This window comes from Anarrhichthys ocellatus, unplaced genomic scaffold, assembly GCF_004355925.1.
Source record: "Anarrhichthys ocellatus isolate YVR2014 unplaced genomic scaffold, GSC_Weel_1.0 scaffold1297, whole genome shotgun sequence".
In the NCBI taxonomy this organism is placed as follows: Eukaryota; Metazoa; Chordata; class Actinopteri; order Perciformes; family Anarhichadidae; genus Anarrhichthys; species Anarrhichthys ocellatus.
In genome coordinates this window covers 2,068-12,019 of record NW_022281271.1, presented here as the reverse complement: position 1 = coordinate 12,019, position 9,952 = coordinate 2,068, and the positions used below count along the sequence as shown (strand labels likewise).

Genomic DNA, 9,952 nt, shown 5'->3' with positions numbered 1-9,952 from the left:
CACACTATATTATATTGTGTCCATTGTACACTATATGATATTGTGTCGTTTGTGTTCCAGGCCACTGCTGTTTCAGACCAGCGAGCTGATAGCCAGCAGTCCAGCTGTGGGTGACCTGATCCCCTACAGCACCCTGCTGCATTTCTTCTTCACCAGAGCGCCATCTGAGCTCAAGTCCCCTCACCAGGCCAGTACACACACACACACACACACACACACACACACACACACACACACACACGTTTGTCTCTTTTGAGGACCATCCTTCCCTAGCCCCTAATCCCAACCTTAACCATCACAACTAAATGCACCAACCTGAATCCAGTTCAAACCTGACCTTTAGTTAAACCCAGTCTTAACCTTCCAACAGTTATACCAGTGATGGGTGGCCAGAGGTCCTCACAATGCAGTTACGTCGTCACCACGGCGGTGCTTTGCAGTGTGTGTGACTATACCTGCTAAACATGTGTTCTCCCCCACAGAGAGCAGAGTGGTCCATCGCCCGTTACTCCCAGTGGCAGGATGATCATCCCTCTGAGAGAGACAGGCTCACTCTCATCAGGTGACCTTCTTATCATTTGCTTATTCCTGTTATAGGTCAGTGTGCTGCTACATGACAGGGAAACCACACATCTAAGGCTCTGTCTGCCTGTCCTGCTAGATCAGGGGTCACTAATAGGAGGACCGCAATCCGGGTTCGGACCCAAACGCCGTTGTATCCGGACCCTGGACCTTAGACATTACTGTGATGTTCTGGACCTTTAATGACTGGACCTCGCTGAACTTTAATGGAATACCTCTGTGCTCGACCCATCCCATGAATAGCTCAGAGAGCACTGACATGATGAACATCGTACACAGACTCTCAGCTCACTGCATGTGAACTGTGGTGAATGATCAGCCTCTGGTGGTGAACTGTGTGTTGCTTGTTGCTAACTCACATTTCTCTATACTGATAACTGATCAGATATTTATCTGAACCAACATGCAGCTCAGCACAACAGTTCATCTCACATCCAGAATGCACTCAAACAAAACGCTGTCAAATGTCCGTATCAGACCAGTAGTCTCAATGCCACCAGTAAGACTGTCCCTCATATTAAGACATAACATCAGTGACAATCCTAAACCAAGACTCCGATACCACAGATTAGAACACGGGCTCTTCTGGGTTCTGCTGCCTGACGGTGTCCCAGAGATGAATCAGAGCTGCTGCAGTTCACTTCATAGTTTCTCTTGTTTTTGCCGTTTTTGAGTCGTCATTCCAAGTGCACAAAATTAAAGTATATTAATCCCAGTAATGCAGTACAGAACTATACATATTCACTATACATACATGTTTAGACATGCTACAGATATAGAAATACAACATCAACCATGTCTTCTGCATTTGTTCTCAGCCACATCACACGTGTGCGTCTCTTAACGCTCCAGGAAACTCTTTCTGTGTGCTGACATCTAGCATGCATTGTGTCCAAGAGGGACCTCTGACCATGTGGCTTGGAATCAGAAAAGAATTCCTCTATGGCGTTGATGGATGGAGAATAAGTTGGAGAAAAAAGAGGCCAAAAAACCTACATTATTATTTTAAGAGTGAAGGAACTATTCATTCCTTAGACCATTGGGAATGGCACTCGTCACCTTTGGGAACTCACCGAAAGCTTGTAAGCTAACCATTGTTGATCTAAATCAAAGACAGATTTAGTTTACCACAATGTTACTTCTCCATGACATTGCAAATAAAAGATATCATACATACTTGTGGCTTCTACAGGAGCATCTGCATCACAATGTCGTAGCTCCTGTCTAGGTCTACCTGGGATGGTGACGATATTATGGCTAATAATCAAAGTACTCGATGCAGAACGTGAATGGGATTTTCACTTCCGGATCCCCACTGCTGAGCTCAATGGAGTAATGTTTTGATGAGCAGGTCCGTGGTAAAAATGGATGTAATCAAAGCAGGGTTTAGAATATAGGATAAAGGAGTAAGGATGCACACAATGCATTATGGGGAGGAACACTTGATGCAAACACAACTTGTGATAATCGTCCCATTCAATGAAAACATTAACCAACTCTAGGGTCAACATGAGTACATCTGCACACACACCTGTTCCTCTGTCCTCTCTGAGACGTGTGATACAATCACTCTCATGGCAAAGCATGCAGTACATCATTAGTTATTACTGGATGAAAACTGTTCATAACCAACAACTGTGCTGTTTCGTCTCTGTTCTCCTTTAAGGGGCGCTCTGGAGGCCTATGTGCAGTCAGTGAGGGCTCGCCAGGGGAAGGAGTTTGCTCCCATCTATCCCATCATGCTCCAGCTGTTACAGAGAGCCACCAGTGGCTCACAGGACATGCGAGTCTGAGGAGGACGACACAGCGTCATAGTATCTGAGCATGAAGTGTGCTCCAGGGTATGTGGAGGCACAGGATGTTGTGGATGTCATTATGCATTCGTACAAAAGGCCTCCATTATTATTTATGACTCTTCCAGCTGAAACGTGATCTTTCATACTATTACTATTCTGACTTGATCAGGACACTTTGTTGTGGAGGGATACATGGACGTGTGTAGATTCTCATGATGAACTAAACATTTGGATTTGCCACATTAACTGGATTTATCTTTGAGTGACCAAAGCTGGAAATCATAAAACGTGTCCTTTTTAATTAGGGGCCACATTTAGATCTGAAGTTCACAATGAATTCTATTTAAACTCTTTTTTTCAGCGCTGTCATTTACATTTTCTGATTCTTGGAAAGAGATGCTATGCGGTACCATGATGGATATTCACACACACAATGTTCCAAGTGGTCCAATGTAGCGTTGGTTGTTTGGAAGCAGGAGGGTTCTCCCTCGTCTCAGACTGCAGCAGCACGGCGGCGTGTTAAAGTACAGCAGGAATCCGCGCTGTGGCCTTTCTTCCCCTCTGGATGCAGCAATAGCCTCCTGCTCATGTCTTTAAAGGACGAAATCCAAAGCTTATTTCGATCGCTTTTTGATTTAGAATCAAATTCGTGACACCCCTAATCATATTACTGACACTAACACTTTATTATCCAGTTATGATCTCTGTGGAAAGCTGAATGCAAAGACTCTCTGCTGTTCGTATGAAGGGCTTTGTTATCCTCACATGGATGCGTACGAGTGTCTCTTCCACAATATCTAAACTGAAGAACCATTCTTCTTTACGTCAATGGATTCAGCTTTCTCCAGACACTGCTGTGTGTAACTCGTGGTGTATATAGTAGTTCTGTCACGTTCATCAATGACTCCTGAGAATAAACGGGGAAATGTTTGCACAACTTTTATTTGTACAGGACTTCATTAGAAGCAGAGGTATGATCTCACACACAGACGTATGACATGAGCGCTTCACAAAGTGGACTCAGACGGGCCACTTCCATTGGTTGGGAGGAGGCTCTTCTGTCAGGGGCTCCCATGGTTTCCACTCAGACATCTTCCTGGACAGAGCCAGCTCACATTCCGCCTGCACACAGGACACACATCCAGGAACGCTTTGATGAACTGATTAAATGAACCCTTCAAGATAAGAATCCATCTACACACACAGAACCATGTTTCCCTGGAGACAAATATACAGAACAAGGTACAAACATAGTGTGAAGTAGTGCAACAGACACACTTACTGTATGATCACCACGTCTAAACTTTAACATGACGTACAACGTGGTTTGTTTAGGCTTCATGTCTAAATGACAACTGGCCCAACATGTTAATGTGCATCAAGAAATGAAGACGTATCGACCTACCTGGAAAATTACTTCTTCAATCTGCCCACAGTTTATCTTCTTCTCCAGCTTCTCAACATCAGCCTCCTATGAAGAGACACACATTGATCATATGAAAACACACACACACTCACACACACTCTCCAGCACCACGAGGGGTTGGCTGGCTCTGTGGTCTTTGGCTTTCAGCTAACATGGTAACCTCTGCTGACTAGTCCCATCACTGGATCAGACTCATGACAGGACTAAATATGGAAGAGACGATCCATAAATCAGAAGATAAAACACTCGCACAGTAGATTATTTATGAGCGGTTCGTTTCTTCTCTGCGTTGGCAGCAGAACACGTACGTCACATATTCATAACAGTTCATAAGACAAACAAGCAGCAACACTCACTGACACTGAATATTATTTTAAAAGACATTTGATTGACCTACTGTAATATTATTCTCTATCTTTTTCTGCTTCTTTAACATATTTCCTTGCAGGTATCACCGCTTCATGTCATATCAAATACTCAGAGCCCTCATGTGAACTAGAAGTGACTGCCTGGCGTTGGATAATGAGAGCAGTTCTCTGGGTTCACAGGGAGTCTAACGAGAGCCACACCGAGTCTACTTACTCACCGCTTTGACGTGGTTGAACCTCTCGCTGACCAGCTGCTCTGTGTACTTCCTGTAGGCTGCGTCCTGCGGCATAGTCTGCAGTGACGCCAGGATCTTCGAGTACAGAATCCTCAGACGCTGAGAGAAGACCAGAGCAGATCAGTCGGTGGCACAAACAGATTCTACTAAAGGCCCTCTAGTGTTTAACAGTGAAGGCTGGTGAGCCATGATGAAGTGTATTTGTGGTGTCATGTGATCACGGTTTGTCACCAACACATCTAGGGTGACAATCCTCACCTCGTGGGGATTGTGGGACACGGCCAGGCCGACCAGGCCGGTTGTCTGGAGGAGAGAAAGAGTCAAACTTCATTCTGACCAACATTGTGGATTTGCTTAGACAACGTAGTTTATGGATACAGCTTTAAGAACATTTAATCATTTAACAAATCAAATCTTTTTTTAAGTAGCACATATAAAACACTCAGCTCAAGTATTGTAAATGCCAACAATCAATCATTTGTATAATTGGACAGAATTGATGCTATGATGTCATGTGGTGGTAGTGATGTGATGTGAATGAGTTAAACTGTTGGATCGACAGACAGTAGAACAATGACATCAATGATCAGTGTTCCACAGCTCAACGAGGCTTCACTAGTCAAGTTACACCTCATCATTTTATACAGACTTTTGAAAGTAGATTGTTACTATTATTTTCATTTTAAACACTTAACGTTGGGTAAATAAATTAGCTCCAGATTCTATGGATGAACAGCAGAGTGTCGTAGTAATGCTAAACTAACTGACCGCTAATTGTAATTATTCCACGTTTACAGTGTGAAGGAGGACTTTGTTATCGTAACATAATGCTTAGCTACTGCTTTAGTCTAACGTAACCAACCTGTGGAGAGCTGTGTTCGGTCTGATCTGGCAGCCTGACACTGCTAACCCAGCTAGCTAACCCAGCGTCTCGTTTTCACTGCGCGTGTGTAACTCAACCACGTTAGTCCAGCTTCCGACAGTGTAGTGCAACAATGACAGTCTGTACTGCATTCTTTACTGCTTTATATCGCGAACATAAAACATGACCTCTACTCGTACCTTTTTCAGCAGCCCAGCCATTCTTCTCTGCAGTCAGGTCGACTTCCGTCCACTGAATATGACGTCAGCGATTATTGTGCTGGGAGACAACCTACAGTAGCATCGGAGGCCCGGTGTCTTTATTGTACCTTCCATATAAATAGTGATTATCCATAGCTTAGTGAAAAGAGGCCTAATTATTATTTCTTAGTTAACTTTTGCAATTTCATATTGTAATATATATTACTGACAAGATCATGTCAGCGATTTATTGAAAAAGCAGTGTTTAGTTTTCTATAATAAACATTTGAGGCAGGATTCATGTTTTGTAATTTGTGCACAGCGTTCTTTGACTTCAGGACAAACCCGTTCCTTATATTATAGATTAAATTAACAGCATGGCTCCCTCTGCTGCCCGTCAGCGGACTGTTTCCTCATTCTTTATATCGTTTTAGCATCTTCCTAATTTCGTCCCATCCATGTCTGACCAGGCCGACGTTCTGCATCACACTGTAAGTAGCACAGGCTTTCATCAAATTGATTGACATTGCAGGCCAGTCACAACCACGTTACATTTTGAAATGTGTCGTGTAAATAAAGACTTCAGACTCAGTGGTTGGAAAAAAAGTTTAATGACATCAAACCAAGCAATGCCAGCTATATGCACATAACCAATATTATCAGTTTTTAAAACATCTATTTCAAATGTTTGGCAGAAGAAAAGACATCTATCTACAGTACGGTAAAAAATTAAAAGTATAAAAATATATTACAAATCTCAAGTATTTACAAAGACAGCTTCTCTCTACATGTGTCTGACTGTCTACAGTTAGTTTTCAGTCTAGTTACCTAAAACAAGCAACATCTCCTACACGCCCTCTGCAACTCAGCACCTAATGCAGAAAACAGTGGTGGCCTTGGACGGCCATGACAAAGAGGTCACTAAACTCTCAGCATCCTCTGGGAGAGGGAGGGGGGAAGAAGAGGAACAAAGATAGAGACGAAGAGGAGACGATCTCCTCCTCCTCCTCCACGTTGGCTTAGCAGGAAGTGACAGTAGAGTTCCTCTGGAGGTGGTTAGAAGAACATCCTACGGCAGAAAGAAGGTTTAGATACTCATCTCTGGTGTTTCTACCAACATCCAAATGCACGCACGCACAGGCACACACACACGCACACACACACACACACACACACCTGTAGATGTTGGGGTCCAGGAGCACAGCTGTGTCTGTGGGGAGCTTGGACAGATGAACCACCTGGGTCTTCTGCTGCAGTCTGTCGCTCTCATTCACCCACACATCTGGCAGTCTGACACACAGAGAGAAATACATTTACACTGGATCAAAGATCACATCTGGAATGTAGTTCTCCTCACATGCAAAATATGTTTTCTTTTGAGTGAACAGTGGAAAGCTTGATGTTCTCACAAGATTTGCTCTTGAGCTACAATGTGATCTAAAAAAAAGAAGCCAATCACCTCATCTTATCTTCATTCAGCCTTTAAAACAGCAGCTGAATGAACTCAGAAGAGAGTCTAGTCCACTCTCATCCAAACATGCTCTACAGGGGAACTGATGCTCATTTTGCATTTATGGAGACGCATTTCTTTCCTAATGTAAGTCGATGAGAAAAAGTCTCTTCTGGCCCCATTGCCTCACATGACGAGGTCATCACAGTTGAACCACTGTGCGAACGGACTCAGTGACAGTAGTGTGGCTAAGTGGATAGCAGGGCCGTCCTTCAATCAGGGTCGGCGGTTCGATCCCCGGCTCCAGCTCCGCTAGTCGCATGTCGATGTGTCCTTGAGCAAGACACTTAACCCCAAAATTGCTCCTGTAGTTGTGCCTACGGTGTAGAAATGTGGTAGAATCTGAATTGTAAGTCGCTTTGGATAAAAGCGTCTGCTAAATGACTGTAATGTAATGCAATCCATATCCTGGTATTTTGATGGACTGCTGGCGGGACAGAGTGATGAGGAGGACTTACATGTCTTCAGGTGTCCAGTGCAGCAAGACCTTCACTTTCCCAGAGTCCTCTTTCCTCCTGGCTATTACCTGAACATACACAGACACACAGGCATGAGGTACTGCTGTGCTGCACAGCGTCACATGAATTGTGTGTGTGTGTGTGTGTGTGTGTGTGTGTGTGTGTGTGTGTGAGTGTGTGAGAGCCCACCGTGCTGTGGAAGACCACACTATGTCCGTTGCCCAGGCTCTCAATATGCGTTGCTAGGTTGAGGCAGATGGCTCGATGGCGGATGGCGTCCATGGTCTGAGCATCAAAGAAGTCATGAGGTCGGGCTGGAAACAAACAAATAGTTTCAATAATACAGAAATAACAGATTTAAAAATAAATAAATGATCTGACCTAAAACATCAGCCACATGATGTCGTCTCTTTGATGTCAATCACAGCAGCTAGCAGCACTAGCTCCTGAAGTCGCTAAACCTAGCAAGCCACCAAGTCAGCAATGCTGACAGCCACGCCCCCAAAATGATCATCATGAACGTAAACAACCAGCGTGGCTACACAGCCGTCAGGCTAGCAGCGAGTGCACGAAGTAATCTTCGTCATCAATTACAAAGAAACGCAGAGTTCCATGACGGCTTCCTGGTGAAAGCATGTATTCCCTGAAGAACATGCTAAAGAAAAGCTAAAGTGTGAAAGTATTAATAGAGCAGATCTACGATGAGGTCGTCTCCACACCAAACACACAAGTATAGAACTTTCACTCAGCAACAGCTGTAATGAGGTCAGTCCCTGCCTCCTCTAGTCCATGTCTTCTTGGACACTTAACCCCGCATTGCTTAGGTACTGTAGGTTGTGAGATGTTGTATGAATGTTAGAGTCCTGATGGGCAGGTAGCCCTGTCATCAGTGTGTGAATGGGTGAATGACGACATGTAGTGTTAAAGAGCTTTGAGTGGTCAGAAGACATGAAACGCTATACAAGTCCATTTTCTATTTAATGACACGCTACAGTCACAGAGCTCCATGTCCGAGTATAGATTATTAGCAGACCCTGCATCCCATCAGGAGCACAGCATGAGAGTTTAAAAGAGGACTTTGTATCAGAGGTCTGTCCTCCAGAGTAAAGCTTCCTTCTCTCCTAGAGTCACCTGTAGCTGGAGGAGAAACACCAGTGCATAAGCTTTTATCTAGGACTAGAATCTAAGCCTCCACAAACCAGTCAAGCTCTATTTCACATACAAGTTTGTTGGAAATGTCATCACTTCAGCATTTTATTCTATTAGATATTTGTGTGAAATGGTCATAATTGGTGACCTTTGACCACCAATATGTGATCCGTTCATACCGACGTGCACGTTTGAGCCACAGTTGAAGAAATACTCTTCAGGAGTTTCTGAGGAATCAGATTCACAAGACTGAAAACATGAATAAAAATGGAACACCGTGAAAATGTATTTGGATGTAAAGGTGTGTGTGTGTGTGTGTGTTGCGTTGCACTTACGGAGGGAGCGCCTGTGTTTGTTCTTGAGTTTCCTCCTCTTGTTAAGGCCGGCCTTGGATGGAGACTCCTCCTTCACTTTGCCCTGATTGGACACTTTGGAGGAGCCCTGGGAGCTGAAGTGAGTGGGCACGTGACGGGCCAGTCCCCCCTGAGAGGCAAAGGTGGCGTTGCAGCCTCCCACCACACACTGCAGGAACACAGTGAAGTGAGAGGGTAGACAGGGTTACAGGTACGTTTCCACTGTGGTTCATGGCTGACTGGACATCATTGTCTCTGTGTGTGTGTGTGTGTGTGGTCACCTTGAACGGCTTGTCTCCGCTGTGGGTCAGCATGTGTCTCTGCAGCCAGCTCTGACTGGTGGACGGTGTGTTGTACACCTTGCAGCCCTTCCACAGACACACAAAGACCTGTGGAACACACACACATACAAGCGCACACTGATCAACACACAGAGAGCAGCGGTGTGTGATTACTGTAGAAGAACAAAAGACCATCTATAACATGACAGAGAAGCCAGAGGGACTTTCAAACTTGAGTCTATTGAAGAACTTAGTCGTCAGTATACTCCGACAGAACCACATGTCAGATAGTTAAATAACTTCTCTAAATGTCTTTTTATTCATGAGATCTATCTCAACAGCAAATACAAAGAACACAGCGTGTACATTGTGTTGTTGTTCAATCCACCACGGGTCTTCTAGTTTGCTTAAACGTTCTGGTCCTCCAGATGTGGAGGAATGTTGAGAAGGCTCTTTTAGTTTCTGGGGTAGTTCTGGAGATGAACTCCTCTAGTCCATCACACAGAGAGGATACACTCTAAAGCTCTGCTGCTGCTCTAGTGTGTACTAGAGGTTGTCAGAGGGCTGGTATCAAGTGAAGTTCTCCTGTTAATCAGTGTGCCATTTCAACATTCAGGTTAACTTCAAGTTGAATTTATGACAGATATCTATATACAGTGGGTACGGAAAGTATTCAGACCCCTTTAAATGTTTCACTTTGTTTCATTGCAGCCATTTGCTAAAATCAAAAA

General features: G+C 44.2%; 3 protein-coding genes across 3 annotated transcripts in view; 1 reads left to right on the top strand and 2 right to left on the bottom strand.

Moving 5' to 3' along the window:
• The first annotated feature begins 30 nt into the window (after positions 1 to 30).
• LOC116377478 (conserved oligomeric Golgi complex subunit 5-like) lies at positions 31 to 3,024 on the top strand. Its single transcript, XM_031839120.1, has 3 exons — positions 31 to 187; positions 483 to 562; positions 2,249 to 3,024. Exons 1-3 carry the CDS (start codon positions 35 to 37, stop codon positions 2,373 to 2,375), a joined length of 360 nt encoding a protein of 119 aa, XP_031694980.1. The 5' UTR covers positions 31 to 34; the 3' UTR covers positions 2,376 to 3,024.
• A 277-nt stretch (positions 3,025 to 3,301) lies between these two features.
• On the bottom strand, positions 3,302 to 5,588 carry LOC116377479 (NADH dehydrogenase [ubiquinone] 1 alpha subcomplex subunit 5-like). The gene is made up of 5 exons (XM_031839121.1): positions 5,471 to 5,588; positions 4,667 to 4,711; positions 4,391 to 4,507; positions 3,784 to 3,849; positions 3,302 to 3,500 (listed from the first exon to the last, which is right to left on the bottom strand). Exons 1-5 carry the CDS (start codon positions 5,489 to 5,491, stop codon positions 3,399 to 3,401), a joined length of 351 nt encoding a protein of 116 aa, XP_031694981.1. The 5' UTR covers positions 5,492 to 5,588; the 3' UTR covers positions 3,302 to 3,398.
• A 445-nt stretch (positions 5,589 to 6,033) lies between these two features.
• The window catches only part of LOC116377477 (zinc finger protein AEBP2-like), a 5,952-nt gene continuing 2,033 nt past the window's right edge, over positions 6,034 to 9,952 (bottom strand). Inside the window, exons 2-7 of the mRNA XM_031839119.1 lie at positions 9,222 to 9,329; positions 8,923 to 9,109; positions 7,628 to 7,752; positions 7,439 to 7,506; positions 6,647 to 6,760; positions 6,034 to 6,539 (exon numbers count right to left, since the gene is read on the bottom strand). Coding sequence (XP_031694979.1) covers positions 6,527 to 6,539; positions 6,647 to 6,760; positions 7,439 to 7,506; positions 7,628 to 7,752; positions 8,923 to 9,109; positions 9,222 to 9,329 — 615 coding nt within the window. The 3' untranslated portion in view covers positions 6,034 to 6,526. The remainder of the gene's footprint in view (positions 6,540 to 6,646; positions 6,761 to 7,438; positions 7,507 to 7,627; positions 7,753 to 8,922; positions 9,110 to 9,221; positions 9,330 to 9,952) is intronic.

Coding starts and splice junctions, on each gene's coding strand:
- LOC116377479 (XM_031839121.1), bottom strand. CDS start 5,491: ATGGCTGGGCTGCTGAAAAAG. Junction 4,712..5,470: donor TGGCTGGGCTGCTGAAAAAG/GTACGAGTAGAG, acceptor TCTCTCCTCCAG/ACAACCGGCCTGGTCGGCCT. Junction 3,850..4,390: donor GGTTCAACCACGTCAAAGCG/GTGAGTAAGTAG, acceptor GTCTCTTCATAG/GAGGCTGATGTTGAGAAGCT.
- LOC116377478 (XM_031839120.1), top strand. CDS start 35: ATGATATTGTGTCGTTTGTGTTCCAGGCCACTGCTGTTTCAGACCAGC. Junction 188..482: donor AGCTCAAGTCCCCTCACCAG/GCCAGTACACAC, acceptor TCTCCCCCACAG/AGAGCAGAGTGGTCCATCGC. Junction 563..2,248: donor GACAGGCTCACTCTCATCAG/GTGACCTTCTTA, acceptor TTCTCCTTTAAG/GGGCGCTCTGGAGGCCTATG.